The sequence below is a fragment of the Populus euphratica genome, unplaced genomic scaffold (genome assembly GCF_000495115.2).
Source record: "Populus euphratica unplaced genomic scaffold, PopEup_1.0 scaffold2.1, whole genome shotgun sequence".
NCBI classification, from domain to species: domain Eukaryota; kingdom Viridiplantae; phylum Streptophyta; class Magnoliopsida; order Malpighiales; family Salicaceae; genus Populus; species Populus euphratica.
Window position 1 is genome coordinate 6,537,008 of NW_011499846.1, and position 19,438 is coordinate 6,556,445.

Consider the following 19,438-nt stretch of genomic DNA (forward strand, 5'->3'; position numbering starts at 1 on the left):
TAGCCCAGTTTTCTCAACTTTTTTTATTGCCGTCATGAAAAGAAATGACATGGAAAGTAAATCCATTATTTTAAACTATATTATTTTTTATTTAATTGTTAAGGTTTTTTAAGATTCATTAGTTTTATTTAAGGAGGAAAGATGTTTATTTTAATATTTAGTATTATTACGATTCTAGTTTTGTTCTATTATATTTTTTTAATTAAGATTAAAGTTTTCTAGTTTTTTAATTTAAAATGTTGTTATAAGTTTCAGTAGGAAGGCTTTATTAAATAGTATAAACATGACACCTTTAAGAATTTGAACTTGTAATAAACTTTGTGTCATCTTTTATTATACCCTACATCTGAAATAAAATGATTCGAATTGATGACTTTATATATATATATATATATATATATATATATATATATTAATTATAGTGATCCAGCCATTTGACTCTCTTAGACCCTTCCTTTCCTTTTATTTTTCCCTTTTCCTTTTATAGCACTTCGCAAATCGAAGACTATAGAGATCTCGGTGCTAAAAACTCGAAATAGATTTGTAAAAACATTTACCATTTTTCAACTTCAATATAATTATTATAAAATGTAAATATACTCGGTGATGTGTTTTTAAATGCATTAGGCCAAGCTTAGTGATGTGTTTTTAAAATCATATAAAAACATTTAATCTCATTTAATATATAAACTCATTTAAAAAGATTTTTAACAGTTAAATAATTTTTTTTAATAGAGGCTAAATAATATTTTTTTAATTGAAAAGAAAAGGAATTTGCTAGCATACAATTTTTTTATAAAAAAATTCATTATTTTTTAATTTTTTATTTATCAAATTTAATTATTTAATTATTATTATTTGTTTTATTTAAGATAATTTTTATAAATAAAAAAATTAGTTTAACTGTTTTACAACTTATCAATAATCTATTAAAATTAGAGATTAATTACAGCTGTTGATATTTATAAAATTATTTTTTTTAAAAATAATTTAATGAAATGTATTTATAGTTTTCTAATGGAATGACAAAGTGTGAAATAACAATCACCAATTTCAATTATCAGAAGAATTTCATTAAAGATCCAAAAACTTTATATTTTTCAAGTGAGTTAAACTTTCTTTGGATTGCTTTTTTCCGTATTTTTCATTCATTTCAACATTTTTCGACTGAACTTTTTCCTTTTTCTCCTCTCCTCCCGCGGCCCCCCCACCCCCAGAGGCCCAACAACTTGTTTGATTTGCCCGAAGCTGTGCGGTAAGGCTTGGCCCAATCCCAGCCAGTTGACAAGCCCAAATTTGGCCTAATAAAAAAGTGGTTGGGCCCATACGAGAAATAAAGAGCTAGATTAGAGCTCAAAATATGACCAGATCAGCAAACAAGTTACAGACCTTACAATCCAACAATAGAACAAAAGAGCACCAGAAATAAACTGCCCGAAGGACTTCACATGGATCTTCTAAGTGCCCTTAGCTAGATAAATTCGTAGACAAAGATTCCACAGGCAGAAACTATTGTCCTGTCTATTATTTCTTACGCTCTGTTTGACTACAGTGTCATCCACCATGGATATTCATGTAATTTCAGTGGAGCCAAAAAAGAAAAAAAAGAAGGCGGAATGCAATCCATTGATATATTCTAATGATTTTATTTGCACTACACATTCAATGGTTAGCTTAGATGTAATGGGGCTGGAGATATGCGCAGGATGGAACAACAACATAACTAGTGGGGGTTTAAGCTTCTTTTGGTCTTGAAATTTTTAGCTTTTGGGAATATGCTCTTGAATTGTGCCGAGTGTATCTAGATCTTATCAAAATTTTCAAAAAATGATTTCCATTGTTCACATTTGCCACTTGCCTCGAGCTTGATTATCTGTCTTCTGTTTGAGTTTCAGTTCTTTGAACACGAAAAGGCAACGGATTGCGTCCCGAGTCCAGCTTGCCAAACTATCCAAGGTTCCTTTTTCAAAACTCACAGCTTACCAAACTAGCCCGAGTCCAGCTTGATTATTTTTTTTTAGATTAATATGGATATCGAGACTAATTTGTGTATATCACGACTAATCTTACATGTTTTAAAATTATCGACCATGTAAGTCTCTAGTAGCCATCATATGAGCAATCAATAACTCGAACCTGAGACTATAAAGAGAGCAAATATCTAAATCCCAAGTTCTTACCACTTTACCACCACCACCTAGATAATTAACTTGATTATTTATCTTCTTTTAGACTATCGTGGATGATCAACTTGTAATACTAGTGTTTTTTTTTATTCGTTAATTTATTTTTGTGCAATAAGGTAACTAAATTTATGATTTATTAGTTTTCGCCCCAAAATATTAACTGATTTGCAATTACTTTTTAAAAATAAAATCTTGAAACCAATTCATAGATTTTTTTTTTCTCTTTAGCATCCATAATTTATTTTTATCTTTTTTTTTTGTAAAAAAAATAATAATTTGTTGACTGCTTATTAGTTTAATCTGGTTTCAAGATGTTAGCGTCATGCACCAATCAATAAAATTTTTTAACCTTTCTAAGATAAAATTTTATAGGTATAAATTACGTTTTAAAGTATTTAAATATATTAAAATAATATATATTTTTATTTTTTACATTAGCATAACCTAAAAATACCAAAGAAGTAAATTTTAAGTAAAGAAAAAAATAAATTTTAAGCAAATGACGTTTTGGGCACAATGCCAAACGTTCCCAAAATAAATTATAAGTAGTGTGTGTTATTGCATTATAATCTTCATTCAGTTTATCATAAAGTTTGAAAAACTTTTAGGCTATACAATGGAGAGATAGCTTCCATTAATTATATTTCATAACAATAAAGAGAAAGTAATTGACATTTGAATTTGAAATAAAGTAATCAACAGGCAATTGTTTGATTCAGTCTCCACGTGTTAGTTTCTTGCTATATGATTTAATGATCAATTATTTTTTTCTATCATTCTGCGTCCTCAAGCACTCAAAAAATACCTTACTTTTCGCAATTTCACTCCAGTTGAAAACCGATTAATTAGAGGAAACGTGCATTTCACCAAGCAAAAGGGATATTGTAAAAGAAAAGGTGGGCATACAGTGTATTGGTCCTCATTCTTTGCGTATGGCGATAGAGTTTATGATTAAAAGAGCTTCTCATCTAGCTCTGTAGTTAACCCAATTTTCCACATTTATTATCAATTCTATCCATGATGCCCCCTGTTTTTGTGCGAGACTGCCAAGGACTATAAATAATACCACAAAAAGTTCAACATTTTTTAGCAAATCAACACCTATGCGAAACTATTATGATAAAAAAAAAATCCTAAATTCATTTTCAACGTCGTTGGTATAAAAATTAATCTTATATTCTGAAAATTATTTTTATGTTTTTTTTTAAAAAAAAACAAGATTCAAGGGAAGTAAAGTGAAAAGTGATTAGTAAAAAAATAAATTTGAATCTATTGTCCCATGTTTCTTCCCTTTAATGAATTTGAGAATATATAAAGATGGATTTTAAAATAGCAACACAAAACTTCCTTTGAAGATATGAAAATAAAATATGAAAAACCAATGTTTTTTACCTATCATAAGAATGGAAATAAAATATGAAAAACCAGTGGCCTTGGCCACCGGAGCTGGATTCAGTGGCATAAGATATGAAACCGTTCTTCAAGTAGATTGTAGCACCCGTGGAAATTGGGGGAGCAATTCTTATGTAATTTTTGTTTAAACGGAATGCATGCTCGTCAACCTCTTAGCATTCACCCACGGCGGAGCTATAAATTGTACCTTACCGCATGAAAATATATGCTTGGTTTCTGTCAACCTTAAATCCTTTGGCATGTATTTAGGGATTTTGCTGGGAAGTGGAAATTAAATCAGACCACCTATGAATGAATACTTGGCTTCACAAAAACATTTGTCATATTATTATTTTCTTACCAGCCCGCCGGTAAGAGATAATCGGAAAGAAATTTGACTTCATAAAAGAAATTAAAATATGCATAGATTAATAAGAATTGCTTCCAAAAGCATAGTAGAATTCGTAGGCAACCAATCTTCTTCTTCTTCTTCTTCTTTTTAACCATGTACGTATAAAGAAGTCGGATTTATAACAAGATTTGAACCTGGCTTTATAAGAAATAATTTCTCAACGTGTACATGTTAGTCTGAAGAGGGATTTTGGTGAAAGTTCGTCGGATTCTAGAAGAAAAGACAATTTTTTTGGTATCTAACTACGGGAAGTTTATTATGTGAGTTTATGATAAGGAAAAGTCTGGGGCTGTTATCATCCTAAATTAGATTAAAAAAATTGTTTGGAATTTTCTTTATTTTCCTTGGTTATTTTACTTTAAAAAAATTGTTAAGAAATTCTATTACTAATTGAATTCTATATTAGTTTAAGAACTATCAATAAGAATTCATTTTCCTATAAGGATGAAGATTTAGGTTTATGACTAGTATAATTAGGGTTTTTTAGTTTATTTTTTTTTTAAAAATTGAATATTTAAGAATTATCAACTTTTAAAATTTTAAAAATTATAATTTTTTAATATAATTTGGATATAATTTTAGGATTTGTGAAATACAATTTCTTTCCTTTTGTTATACCATATATTAATTGTATTAAAATAAGTTTATTTATTTGATAGAAAAGACATTAATATTATCATCCCACCATATAAAGCAAATGAAAGATCAAAGAATTGTAGCGAATGAAGGATCAATAAACTGTAAGAGATATAGTTTAATTTATCAGGTTATAAATTTGTTTTTTAAAAATTATTAATTTAAGTTTTATAAATTTCAAGAATATTAAAATTTTTTATAATATTAATTTTAAGATTTATAAAATTAACTGAAATACATGCAAGATATGCAAGTTCTTCGAACATTCACATTAATTAAAAATAAATAAAGGATGGAAGGCCATCCAAAGAGACCACATAAAATCCTATCACATGGAATTAATCGATTATAACGTTTAGTAATAAACATAACTGAGCAGTTGAATCAACTATTGTTAGGCTAACAGGGATCATGATAAGAAGATGGGTGTTCCTAGAGACTTGCCTCAAGATAGCTCAAGTCCTAGACATGTTCGTACAATCTTATATAGACAACCTGTTTATTTCGAGGAAATTGAGGAAGATAAGATTGATAGAAGTTACAGAGGTTTTGCCGATTGTGATAGTAATAGGTCTTGAAACAAATCATTATAAAATCAATGAATTTTGTTTGTGAGTTGATATCCCTAACTTTAATAGAGGAATTTCTCGACCGAGTTGCCGAATATGACAAGTTTAGTATGATAAGATTGGTCGCATATAGACTAAATGATTGATCGAGCTTTTTCCTAATAGAGGATGGTCTAGGATGATTTTGGTCATATAAGATAGGCCACCTGTTGCCTTCTTGGTTTCGAATAAAATGATTACCGAGGGATATATTGTTTCCGCTAGAAACCAAAGACTGTTGTTAAAGTTGATTTGGAAGGTGATGATTTGAGAGAACATAAGGAAATTAGTTAGATATGAAAGTCTCCAATTTTGAAGCTGTTAACCCTATAGTGAAAGAGCTTACTCGTAATAATCATAATGGTATTTGTACAAGATACAAGGCATGTGGCATTGCACCCACTGTAAGGGATCTAATTTTTACTTAGTTTATTTTTATTATATAACATAGTTTTACAATTAATTTTTAAAAAAATTAATTGAAAAGTCATTCAATACAAATCTCATTATATTCTATTAAAACATAGAAAAAGAAAGTTGTGTAATGAAGGACCTTGTCCTTACAAAAACAAAAAAAATTTATTAGAAAATAATATAAATTATATATTAAAAATTAATTTAATAATTTAAATTTTTAGTTAAAATGATTCTTTAATATGATATTAGAATTTTAATAAACAAATTATCACAAATTCAAATCTTACTATACCTGTTTATTTAATAAAAATTAAGCATAAAATAATACAAACTTATATAAATTTCAGGTTCAAAAGCTTTCAGGATATATTAAAAAATAATATAAATTATATTTTAAAAATTAACTAATTTTTTATTTAAAAATATATTAAAAAATAATTTAAATTATATTTTAAAATTTAAATTTATAGCTTTAACCTTTGAAGTGAAATATCCTTTTAACAAAACTTGTATAGTTGTCGGACCTTTGTCACGAGTTTTGTCGGTGCAAGGAGAGGTTCAGTCGTGAGGTAAGCACTTACGCAATTGGCTTAGGCAAGGACTTCGCCACCCACTTCTTGAAGTAGCAAATTGCATAACGCCATTGGAAACACAACTCTAATTGCCCAATTTTGCATGAATTATTCAGGAAACTGTAGTAGATCTAATATTTTCTAGGAAAGAGAGGAATACAATTCTCATATATCTAATCATTTTTCAATTTTGTAAAATAATATAACATGAATAGAGTTAATAATATTGTTGCTGGTTGTCTTTACATTTAAAATTATATGTGAGCTCGCTTTAAAAATATATTTAATTTGAAAAAAATATTAAATTAATATTTTTTATGTTTTATGATAGTTTTAATATGCTATTGTAAAAAAACAATTCTGAAAAAATTTATTTTTACATGAAAAATAGATTTTAGAAAAACTGTATATTAGAATATCAAACATAAAATAAAAAAGCTTTTAAATATTAATATTTGGGGAAGAGAGGATGCTAATCTTGTTGAATTTTTATTGGTCACAACTACTGTTGGAGAATCGTTCTCAACAATTCCATCAAACATGTATTTTCACAATTCTTGCTGGAGAATAGTTCTTGACAATTCCACCAAACATCTATTTTCAATTCTAAGCCATTGGTTCTTAACAGAACTACACACACACACACACACACACACACACGATGATATATTATCTTCTGGATGCTATATTATCTTCTGGTACTTTTATATTAATTTTTAAAAATAATAGCACTTAAAAAAATTATTATTAAAAATAATAGTAATGCATGCTAAATTGAAATGTGAAATTGATGGATTATCTAAAAAACCTTCTTCATTTAAAGAAAATCATAATTTAAAATGAAGTTATATTTTCTCTAAATTCAACTCCACGTTGGGCTAGGAGATACCAACACCTAACTTCAAGCTAGGTCATGATGCACCATAACCCAACTTGTATAGTCCTTGTTTTGTAAATTCCTGTAATGTTAATTGAACTTGTGTTATAATATATTCAATTTTGGTCAAAAAAATTATAAAGTTTTGACCAATCTAACTTTTAATTTTGATTTTTTTTTCAAATAATTTTTAATTGACTTTTTAATCTGGTGAAGCATTTCAAGATTCATTCTTGACTTTTTAAATTTTGTAATCTAAATCAAATAAAGTCTTTTCATGTATATATTATTTATTATTTTTTAATATTTTTTATGATTATTTCTAAACACAAAAATAATTAAAATAACAAAAAATAATTAAAATTAACTAAGTTTACTAAAAAAATATATTTTTAAAATTTTTTTAAATAAGGAAAAATAGTGGTAAAAAAATGAGTGATGACAATTGTATTCGAAGTATTTATTTCTTTGGGGAGGAGAAATTCAATTTCTAATAAATAATTTGAGAATATGTTTTTCTCAAGTGGAGGAAATTGATGTAGATAAATAAAATGAAGAAATTATAAACCAGATTAATAAGACAAAACCTGAAAGGAAGTCCTTAAAAACTCGAAAGCATTGCATATAAAATATGAAGTTAATGTTTTTTATTTCAATTATTTTCCTAATTAATTTAAAATTTTAACTATTTATTTTTTACCTAACTTGTGATTTTTAATTTAATTAATATTTTATTATTTAAAAATTCTAATATTAGATAAATTCTATTAATTAGATAAGTTTTAATTAGAATTTTTTTTTATAAAAGATTTTAGGAATAATATAAACAAAGATGTTTAATATATTTTATGAAAATTAAAATTATTATTTAAATTTAATAAAAATATGAAAGAATGTTTTTTTAAAGTTTTTCTATAGGTATATGTCTGACTTTAAAGTTTAATAATTCTAGATTTATCTTTCCAATAAATTGTGTCGTGAAAGTATAAATGATGGCTCGGCCTCCTACTTGGCAGCATGCCTCATTGCCCCGGTACTTTTCAAGCTACCCACCGTTCTGTACTTTTATAGAACCTTTTTCATTATTTACGTCATATTTTTTTAATTCTAGGATGTTTGTTTTTTTTGTTGTAAGAATATTTTTGAAAAATTATTTTTTTATTTTTTATTTTAAATTAATATTTTATTATTATTTTCAATTATTTTAATATGTTATATCAAAAATAATTTTAAAAAAATAAAAAAATATTATTTTAATATAATTTTAACTATAAAAATATTATTTAGTTACATTAGAAATATTTGTTTAAATTGGTAGCCTACTAGTTTTTTCACGTCGGTTATAAATAATCATTAAAAAGATTTTTCACTGATATCTGCAAGAGCTTGAAATCAAAGGATCTGATTGGTTATTAATTTTAAGATTTGTAGGGATTAGTTGCAGTATATTAGTTGAAGCATATGTAAGTTAGTTTGGATATCTCACATGAATTAAAAAAAGAAAAAAAAGAAGAAAAAGAAAAAAAAAAGAAAAAGAAGAAAAAGATTTTCCACCCATTTAATTCAATATTTTTCCATTATAAATAACGGGAATGGTGGGAGTCATTATGCGTCCAGTTTCTATCTAAAAATCAACGATCAACCTCCTCCAAGGACAAACATGGGATCTTTTATAGAAAGTCACATTGGCCAAGTTGATGAAGCAAAAGATGAAAACTTCGGATACGCCATGCAACTAGCGTTGAGCTCAGTGCTACCCATGACAATGTATTCTGCAATTCAGCTTGGCATTTTTGAGATAATAGCCGAAGCAGGTCCAGATGCCAAACTCTCTGCTTCAGATGTTGCTGCCCAGTTGCCCACAAAGAACCCAGATGCACCCATGATGCTGGACCGTATACTAAGGCTCTTGGCTAGCCACGATGTGCTTGTTTGCTCTGTGGATGGCTCGGAGAGGCTCTACAGTCTGGCTCCTGTGTCCAAGCACTTCGTGCGTAACAAAGATGGTGTTTCTTTGGCCCCCTTCATGGCCTTGATTCAAGACAACGTTTTCTTGCAGAGTTGGTTTGTCACTCAATTCCTATGGTCGCATTTTTTTATATCCAGTTTTTTTAACTTCTATTTGTTATAATAGTATATCGTCAATATTGTACCTCTACTTTCCTTTTGTTTCTGCGCTCTCTCTTATGTTTATAAGGGCAGCTAGCTAATTTCAATGTCTAACCATTCACTGTTAGGTCTCAACTAAAAGACGCAGTTCTTGAAGGAGGAGTTGCATTTGACAGGGTCCATGGAGCACACGCCTTTGAGTACCCTGGCTTGGACCCTAGGTTCAACCAGGTTTTCAACGCAGCAATGTACAACCAAACTACCGTAGTCCTAGAAAATATGCTTCAGGCATACACTGGTTTTAAGAACCTGAAACAGCTGGTTGAAATTGGTGGCGGCATGGGACACACTATGAAGGCAATAATCTCTAAGTATCCCCAAATTAAGGGTATCAATTTCGACTTGCCACATGTTATAGAGCATGCGCCATCCTGTCCTGGTATGTCTTGTTCTTCCTCCCTGTGGTTGTTAAATTTTATGCTCTGCTTAAACTAATACTTGGACCTAATTAAATTGAAAAATTGAGAGAATTTAGGGGAGAGCCTGATAAGATGCTCCGTACGTGTTAATTAATCTGCCTGAAACTTCAAACCTCATTTGACCAAAATCTAAAGTAGAGGTGCCACGGTCTAAAACTCGAGAAGCCATAAAAAGAAGTTTGCCGTAAACCCCCGGAAAAACAAGGAAAAATTAGATAAGATGTTTGCAAAGCATCACAGGCATTACAGAACAGGGAAAAAAACAAGACATTGAAAGCCCTACTAAATCTTAATAGAAGTGGTTGATTTCTGATTCAGGTGTGGAACACGTGGGAGGAGATATGTTTGAAAGTGTTCCAAAAGGAGATGCTATTTTTTTGAAGGTACCAGAATTAATTTGATCGGCATCTAATATTTTTTTTGCTCAATTTTAGACCCCAAAATCACTAACGACGACTAATATGGACATTTTGTAGTGGATACTTCATGACTGGAGTGATGATCACTGCTTGAAGTTGTTGAAGAACTGCTATAAAGCTATTCCAGATAATGGCAAGGTGATTGTTATGGAATCAGTTCTTTCAATCACCGCCAAGACAAGCCCTGCTGCGAGAGCGATCTCTCAACTTGATGTGCTGATGATGACTCAAAACCCAGGAGGGAAAGAACGGACCGAACATGAATTCATGGCCCTGGCCACTGGAGCTGGATTCCGTGGAATCAAATACGAAGCCTTTGTTTGTAATTTTTGGGTGATGGAGTTCTTCAAGTAGATTATTGCTTATAAATTGCATTTGTGGAAATTGAAGGATGTATCCTCACATTGTAGCTATCAGGCTTGAAGCTTTCCTTGCCGCCCGTGTGGATCGAAACTATATGAACCAAATAAATAGCTGATGTTCATCAGCCTTTAGCATTTCCGAGGTTGCAGTTTGACGAGCTACATACTTTACAAATAGATATTGTATTTTTGCTGCAACAATGCATTCCTAACCTGGCCTGTATGAAATCAAATAACTCTCCTATTAATTAATACAAACGAGAAATGCTAGAATTCCATTCAAATTAATATGTTGAATAACAAGTGGTGATCCTGTATCCACAACATGGGATTTCAGTACCAAAATAAACGCAATCCTCGTGAGCGTTATTATTACATGGGTTGCCCTAGAGTTAGTAAAATGAATTAACTGTTCATGTTGGTTATACGCACGAATTTGAGAATGATATCCTACCTTGACTACGAGGATCCTGTTCCAACTATTTTGAAAAATTCTAGATTAGCCGTGTGAAGACAAGGGACTTGTTTTTTTTTTTTTTAATTTGTTAAAACAATTGAAGTATGCTGACCGGATCGAGGAAGGAGATTTTTCTTCGAGCCCATCATGCAAAAGTTTATATATAGAAGAAATAAAATAATTAATCGATGGTTAAGAATTTAAAATAATCCCATCCCATAAAATTAACGTGACAGAATAATAGTTCATAATAATAATGCTGGTAATAATGCCGATGATAATGATAAAAAAATAACTTTAGGATAGCCCGCTATAATATAGTAAAATAATGATAGTCTATAATAATAAGCTGATGATAATAATAAATAAATAAAAGCTTGAGGACAGCCCAGTGTAATATAGCAAAATCAGATCGCAGTTCATAACGCTGTTCATTATCTGTGTTTATCAGACCTTTTCTTTTTATATATATAAAGACAGTTTATACTATTTTCATTTATTGGCACAACCCAGTATGCTAGTATGCTGTAAACTCCCACAATTCAAGCTACGGTAGTGGGGAGACATTGAAGAATGACCGGTGTATTAATAAAAATAACTCAGCATAGTAGTTCATTCAATTAAGAAAAAAGTCGTTGAAGGAAGATTGATATATTAATGGCAATAACCCAATATTTCAACCAACTAAGAAAAAAAGTTATTGAAGAGAGATTGATGTATTAATGACAACAACCTATCATGCTATGACAGTTCAACCAACTAAAAAAATTTTAATGAATTAATTGAAATAATCTTAGGTTCAAAATAATAATGGAGCATATCCTAACAGAACATATCTTGAAATATTAATATAATTTTAATGTGATTACCATTTTTAGAAACCTTGGCAGAGCATATCATGAAAGTATAATATCTTCAACTCTTTTTATTCATGTTTAAATAGATGACGTGGTCTTTAATATTTTGTATTGTAAAAAAAAAAAAATTAATTACTTTTTCAGTTATGTTCGCGTTTGGAGGAGTCTGCCTTGCTCATCCCATTCTTCTACCTGTTCTTCTTTTTTTCTTCTCCATTTACTACTGGCAGAGAATTGTTTGTTCCGAACTTATATTCTATAACATTTAATTGTCATGCACATGTTTAGAGTGTTATTTTAATTTAAAATAATTCTCCTCGATACAAATCTGAACTCAATTCGTCACTCTGCACAGGGCATATAGATTTCTATAGCATGATAGCTGATAGAAGTTGTTTTCATTATTCATAAAATAATTATTTAGGTCAACAAAATGAACAGGGAAACAATTATAAAATCTCTAATTAATTGACATGTAGAAACATGTAAAAAAATAAACTAATCAATCATACAAATCATATATAAAAATTTACATGGTTTAATAATTTAGATATATACAATCATAAAACTTTCCTATAAAAAATAAAAAAATTATAAGATATCATACAAAATATATCTCTTACTGAAAAACACTAAAATAACTCAAAACTTATTTTTTTCTTTCTAGCCATCAAAATATAAAAAATAAAACACTCACAAACAATTATTATATTAAAATATAACAATTTTAGATTTCTATATATATATATATATATATTAAGTGTATAGTTTTTTTTTTCACTTGAAATCATAATTTAAAACAAACCCAACTAAAGTATTTAAGGAATAATTATTTCATAGAAAAAAATAAATATATAGAAAAGAAAGAAATAAAAGAGAGAAAAAAATATATATAGAAAAGAAAGAAATAAAAGAGAGGATTGAAATAATATTTTGAGTTCAACAATTTTATCAAATTTTCTTGGTTTTATGAATTTCATAAGATGGTAATTGGGCTTCAAGCCCAATATATTGAAACAGTAAACAATATCAAATAAAGCCCATTTAAGCTAGACTTTATAGCGTAGTAATCCATGATAATTATATATTTTTTAATTTTATTTTTGATTTAATGATTATTATTTTTTATAATTTATTATAGAAAGATAAAATCCAATAAAAAATAATTAATGTGTAAAACAAGAAGAAATCACATGTTTGATTTCAAATACGCACAAAAAATTCTTTTTGATTCACTTACTTTTTTTTTTCTTCCTCTATAGTCCTTTTAGTTTTTTATTTTTATTTTTAATTTTAGTTTTAATTTTTTTATTTTTCAAATCTATGGAATCGAGAGAGAGAGAGAGGAGAGGCAAAGTCACTGTAAAAAAGATGAGTAAGTAAAAGTCATCGATTGCCCATATTTTAGCTATAAAAAAAATCAATATTTTGTATTAACAAATATTATTTGACAAGCTAAGTTCTATTGAAATGTTTTTAGATTTTATTTTGCTTGAAAATTATATAGTGATTTTTTCAGTTTGATTGTGTTCTTAGACTAGTTTAGATTAGAGGTGTTTTTAGTTGAGAGATTGATTGATTGATGCAATAAGTATATTTGTTAGGTTTTTTAAGTTAAAATAAGTTAAACATGGATTTTAAAAACAAAAAAAATCCCTACTTGATTTTCTGCCACCTTTTTGGTGTCCAAGATAAGTAAGTAGGTGAAATTTTTGTCTACTTTTACTTCTCTTAAAAATTAGATGACATGTAATTGTATGTTCCTTGAAGAAAAAAAAAGAGGGCTAACTCATGGATTTAGCCTTGTAAGCCCATTCATGTCTGGCCTTTGATATGCTAGAGTAAGCCCATTCATGTCTGGCCTTTGATATGCTAGATTTTATGTTAGGTCCAAACTTTTTTTTATTTTTTATTTACATTTAAATGCAAGCCCATTCATGTCTGGCCTTCGATATGCTAGATTTTATGTTAGGTTCAAACTTTTTTTATTTTTTTATTTTTTATTTACATTTAAATGCACTATAAAAAATTAATATTATTTTTCAATTATTAGTTTCATACTTCTCAAATAATATTATAAGTTTTTAAGAAAATGTTAATCATATTTTTTCAATTATTATGTGCCTTATATGAAAAAAAAAGCTCATGAAAACTCAATTAACATAAAATTTATGTTGTTTAAAAGTTTTAATATATTTTTGATATATTTCTATCACATTTATCAATTTTTTTTTTTGTGTTGAATCATATACAAAATAACGAGACTGAGTTTTAATTTTTTTTTAAATTTACTTTTTAAACCATGTTGGATTTTTGTTTAAAAAACATACTTGCAATTTAAAAACATGTTCTAATAAAATCAAGCCTGGAATAAAATCAACCCTTTAGACATGGCGACCATCACCATCATCACGGTTGATTGATAGCATTGGTGCGAGTTAGCGCATAATAATGGCTAGCTAGAAGACACAGTATCCGGTCCACAATCATAGGTGCTCGCGGGGGTTATAAATTAAGAAGACACATAATTAATGGCCCTGCTTTTGATAATCTCTCTAATAGCTCACCTAAGGGAAGACCAAACTACCTGACAGTATCATGGCATAAAAGCAGTCCTCTTCACTTGTATCCTGTATAGTGAACTTCTCGTGTGATTTTTTTGAAGCCATATATTATATATATGTCTTATTGTTTCTGTATTTTGTGTATGCTTGTCCATTACCAGAGTTGAAGGCAAAGAAAATAAGTATGATTACTTTGGATAGCGATGAAGTACAAAAATTTTGGGATGAGTTATTGATCATGAAAATGACTGTTCTTGCTTCAAATGGCATGAAACAGTTCAATTGACGGAAAATAGAAGCTGTGCTAACCACAATGATCAATTTCCTTTGGTGGTGCATCACCTCATTGTTTGTCACTCACCATGTTTATTGTTGAACGAATTCAAGTTACGTTCAGAAACTATTCGCAGGTTGTAGGATAAGGAGCAGACTGACAGAAAAGTCTAATACAAGCGACAGCTCTGTCCAGAAGAAGAGGAGACTAGCGAAAGGATTCTCATAGATTATGTCTAGAAGGTTTTGCCTCTTGTAGGATATAAGAACGGCTTCAGTACCCTACCAGTCTCTTTCTAGCTAGAAACTCGGTAATATCTCTAAACCAGGCTGAAATGACTGATGTCATTCTGGGGATTTGACATGGATAAAGCTGATACAGAAGGCTAGTGTCTCCTATGCTATTACAAATCAAGACTGGCATTTAAACGTACAAAATCACTTATGTGTCTTCACATACAAATGGAAAGCTTTATTATAGTCTCATACTTAACAGTTATGGTAAATGCATTTAATTTGCTCCGCATTACCAATCCAAACTCCATGGTAGATGATACACATATATAAGCATGGATGAAGTTACATTGGAAAGGAAAATTTAGTTCTTAAACATGCCCAGACAGGTCTCAGTAGCAAGCCCATGGTTCCAGAACTTCTGGTAGTACTCACTGTAAGCAAAGTTCCTATACAGAGCAGGGTGATCATCATCAATTAGCGATGGGGCTGGTCCAATAACTGCATCATGTGATGGGCAGTAGAAAGTAGGGATAGAGATCCTCTCCTTGTCGCGGTCCACCACAGCCCGATGGAGCACACTCCTGTAACGATCATTGCTAATGACCTACAAAGACAGAAACTCAGATGGATCATAAGCAACAGTTTACTGGTTAGCAAGGCAAAACAAGATAACTATCTAACAAATATTTTCCAAGTTTCTAGATTAACAAATACTCTATGATTTGAAATGGCAGCCTAACTCGCCCGCAAATGGTTTACCTTAACAGTTGACTGGGTTTGAATCAATGGCGGTCCAACTTTTTTTTGTTCGTGTCCTTTACGAACACAGATATTTTTATATCAATTTACAAAGTAAATTTCTTTTTTGGATCATCCAAATTAATACACATTCTACGCACATCGACTTGATGGTTTACAGTACAAAGATGCCATTACCTAGTCCGTCGTCCCTTGAAATCATGGAGTCGTTTTCATTTTTGGATGTTGTATCCTCCACTGATTTCTTCTACTTTATCATTATCCTCTTTGGGTCAAAACGCATCCTCTAGGGACCCGTGTGAGGCTTGGCTTTGTTTCATTTTTTTCTCCAATACTTTTCTCTATTTTATTTTTTCCATCTGATTCAATTTATATATTGTTCTTCATTTTATTTTCTAAGAATTTGTTAAAATTATCTATGTTTCTCTTTCTTTTTCTAAGCGCTTTAAATCTTTCCCTTCCCTCTTGTATTTCTTGAAACAGCAATGTCAAAATCTTAGAGAGTATTTTGTTTTTTATTTGAAAATACCTCTCCCTTGCTTGCCTTTTCTATATTTTATTTTTTATATTTTTAAGAACGCACTTAATTAGAAAAAAATAGTTTTCATAAATAATTTAATGTCTTTTTCTCTTATGAATTAATCAGACACGCACAGTTTCTTGAAAAATTTAACAAACATATACCATAATATAAATATTACAAATCAACCGATCATAACATCCAACGACCATTTTTTATCATATTTATGTGAAAAATATGGTACCATTTTTTTCAAGTTGAGTTGGACATAGGTATGCGTATCAGACACTCACCTTTCATATTAATTAGATCCCGAGTCTCACCAACATAGGTAGGAATTATCATGTTCAAACAATCGGAGAGATGAATGGGGATTAGGGAAATGGAGACGGACTATCTCATTGTGTAGTCTCTAGCTCGTGGGGTCGCCCAAACCGAGAAAAAAAGAAGTTCATAGGACCAAAAGTTAATGGAACCATTCCTACTGCGGTACTGCAGGTATGGATCATGGACTGATCATCTAGAGTTGTGTGTGGAACAAGGAAAAGAAAAAAAATCATATTTATGGGAGAAGGGCAAATCAAGCACTCCTAATCTTTAACTTACCTGTATCTGATCCCCAATGTTGACAATAAACGTATATGGAATCGGGTTTATAGCAACCCATTTGTCATTTTGGAGCACCTGCAAGCCCGGCACATCATCCTGCAGAAGGATGGTGATGGCATTAGGATCAGCATGGGCAGGCAATCCATACGTGAGCTGTGGTTGTGGACAGGGAGGATAGTAATTAACAGCCATATGTTGTCCATGCTTGCTCAATGCCTTACAGATGTAATCTGTTTCAAGACATAAGCTTTCTGATATTGCTCCAAGCAGTCTGATTGATAATTCTCTAGCATTCCTGCAATACTCGGCAACATCCTCTCTGCACGCCACAAAGTTCTGTTAACCAAGAAAGCAAAGACAGGAAAATTATATATCAATTAGAGAGAATTTCGTTCTCCATATAGGTATGGTGTACGTACCTGAAAGATGGAGGGTTGTTCGGCCATTCATGAATGTAGTCTTCCAATGGGTAGCAGTGAAGTCTTAGGAAATCCCTCCAGCTGGATACAATTTCAGTTTTCACATTGAAGCTAGTGGAGAGCCTTGTTGTCTTCATGGGATCATCGGAGTAATTCTTCAGCCTCTCTCTCTCAGTTAGATGGAAAAACTCCTTGGAAACGCGAAGCGTGCCATCAATCACCTTGTTCGGAATTCCATGGTTTTTAACCTTCAGAAAATAAAAAATTTAAACGAAATGATCACCATAATATAATTTACAATGTCTCATCAAATCTAAAACTAAATTTTCGAATGATGCAAAAAGGCAAATATATGTGCCTGAAAGAAACCATGGGTTTGGCAAGCTCGGCCAATCTCTCCGACAATGCTAGAGCGGTGAGGACCTCCAAGGCCTTGGAGATCAATTAGAGGAATAGAACCATCCGAGGACAGAACTTCACTAAGTTTTGGTCGGTCAGATACAGGTCTGATGTAATTTGAGGGAACATCGCTTGCAATAGACACAAGATCCGATAAGAGTACTGGCTTTCCAGTAGCCATTGCAATCACCTAATTGATCCTGCCTTCTGAAGATTTTCAGGCTGTGTGCTGGTGCGTGAGAGGGGTGAGCTAGGTCATATATATATAGAGTGCGGCCTTTTTATTTGCTTTATTTTTTTATTTTTTTTTGTAACAGGCCTGTAAACGTGGTAACGTACAGTTCATTGGAATCTCTCGTCATCCCCTTGAATTCACGTGGGCCTCCTTTGTACTATGCATCGGTTTTACTGATAGGCATAGGCATGAGAGAAGGAATCCGCCAGTTTTCTGCAAAAGTTAAAACTGCAAATTTGGTAGCGCTCAGGATTATCGATTATCCACGTCAGAGGATATTCCCTGTTTGTTTCTGTTTTAAAAATATTTTTTTTTTTTTAATTTTTCGTTTCTGTTTTAAAAATATTTTTTATTTTTTTTTAATTTTTAATTTATATATTTTTAATATTTTTAAATTATTTTGATATAAAGATATTAAAAATAATTTTTAAAAAATAAAAAAAATCATTAATATGTATTTTAACACATAAAACTATTTAAAAAACAATTATAACCATACTTCCAAACAAACTCTAAGACCTACTTCTTATAATAATAATAAAAAGCTTTCAAGATCTAATTTTTTTTTCAAATATTCATATTTTTTTTTTAAAATATAAATATTTGAAACATGAAAATTATTATTTTTAAAATATTAATTGTTTTTATTATGTTTATTACAAGGTTAAAGCAATTTACTTTCATGATATAACAAATTTTAAAATTTATACACAACAATTTCTATAAATTTTTTTCAGAATTTCTTTTTTTTTTCTAATAAACATAAATAAAGAGTTTGCAGAGAAAAAAACAAGAAGAAAAGATTGTTTTCTAATTAATTTTTTTCAATATCAAACTAATATTTATAAACAATTATAACCATACTTCCAAACAAACTCTAAGACCTACTTCTTATAATAATAATAAAAAGCTTTCAAGATCTAATTTTTTTTTCAAATATTCATATTTTTTTTAAAAAAATATAAATATTTGAAACATGAAAATTATTATTTTTAAAATATTAATTGTTTTTATTATGTTTATTACAAGGTTAAAGCAATTTACTTTCATGATATAACAAATTTTAAAATTTATACACAACAATTTCTATAAATTCTTTTCAGAATTTCTTAGTTTGCAGAGAAAAAAACAAGAAGAAAAGATTGTTTTCTAATTAATTTTTTTCAATATCAAACTAATATTTATAAAAAAAAATAATACCCTTTAAAATTAATATATCTATATAAATTTAAAAGCATATCTTTATAAAGTATTTATAAAACTTAACAGGCACATCTCCATAAACCATATCTATAGAATTCAAAATACAACTTTTTAGTTAAATTAAAAAAATAACTTGATAACAGTTATCATGCATAATTAATTAATTAATTTTAAAAATTAATTAATTAATTAAATTAAATCAATTCCAAAAATAAAAGCTATTTATTTTTTATAATGACAAGTGCATATGCATTATGAAAAATAATTTTCCATTAAATCTTTTTATTCAGTATCAAAATTTGTTGATTTGATATCTCTTCACTCTGTAAAGTACAATAAAAACATTTTGTTTTATTATTTTCAATACCTGATAGAATTTTTTTTATTTACCTAATATTCAAACAATTATAACATTTTTTGTGTGTAAGAATAACATA

General features: G+C 29.5%; 2 protein-coding genes across 2 annotated transcripts; one reads left to right on the forward strand and one right to left on the reverse strand.

The window, feature by feature from the left end:
- Window positions 1–8,689: 8,689 nt before the first annotated feature.
- Window positions 8,690–10,667, forward strand: LOC105136006 (caffeic acid 3-O-methyltransferase-like). The gene is made up of 4 exons (XM_011041145.1): window positions 8,690–9,164; window positions 9,338–9,648; window positions 10,007–10,071; window positions 10,165–10,667. Exons 1-4 carry the CDS (start codon window positions 8,761–8,763, stop codon window positions 10,459–10,461), a joined length of 1,077 nt encoding a protein of 358 aa, XP_011039447.1. The 5' UTR covers window positions 8,690–8,760; the 3' UTR covers window positions 10,462–10,667.
- Window positions 10,668–15,218: 4,551 nt separating this feature from the next.
- LOC105138339 (flavonol synthase/flavanone 3-hydroxylase-like) lies at window positions 15,219–17,744 on the reverse strand. Its single transcript, XM_011044394.1, has 4 exons — window positions 17,523–17,744; window positions 17,165–17,412; window positions 16,743–17,064; window positions 15,219–15,461 (listed from the first exon to the last, which is right to left on the reverse strand). The coding sequence occupies exons 1-4, from the start codon at window positions 17,742–17,744 to the stop codon at window positions 15,219–15,221; spliced, it is 1,035 nt and encodes a 344-aa protein (XP_011042696.1).
- Between the last annotated feature and the right edge of the window lie 1,694 nt (window positions 17,745–19,438).

Excerpts from the sequence above, each read along its gene's own strand:
- LOC105138339 (XM_011044394.1), bottom strand. The coding sequence starts at position 17,744 with ATGGCTACTGGAAAGCCAGTACTCTTATCGGATCTTGTGTCTATTGCA. Across the intron at positions 17,065-17,164 it reads AACAACCCTCCATCTTTCAG|AGAGGATGTTGCCGAGTATT; the intron begins GTACGTACACCA and ends TGTGGCGTGCAG. Across the intron at positions 15,462-16,742 it reads ACATTGGGGATCAGATACAG|GTCATTAGCAATGATCGTTA; the intron begins GTAAGTTAAAGA and ends CTGTCTTTGTAG.
- LOC105136006 (XM_011041145.1), top strand. The coding sequence starts at position 8,761 with ATGGGATCTTTTATAGAAAGTCACATTGGCCAAGTTGATGAAGCAAAA. Across the intron at positions 9,165-9,337 it reads AACGTTTTCTTGCAGAGTTG|GTCTCAACTAAAAGACGCAG; the intron begins GTTTGTCACTCA and ends ATTCACTGTTAG. Across the intron at positions 9,649-10,006 it reads GCATGCGCCATCCTGTCCTG|GTGTGGAACACGTGGGAGGA; the intron begins GTATGTCTTGTT and ends TTTCTGATTCAG.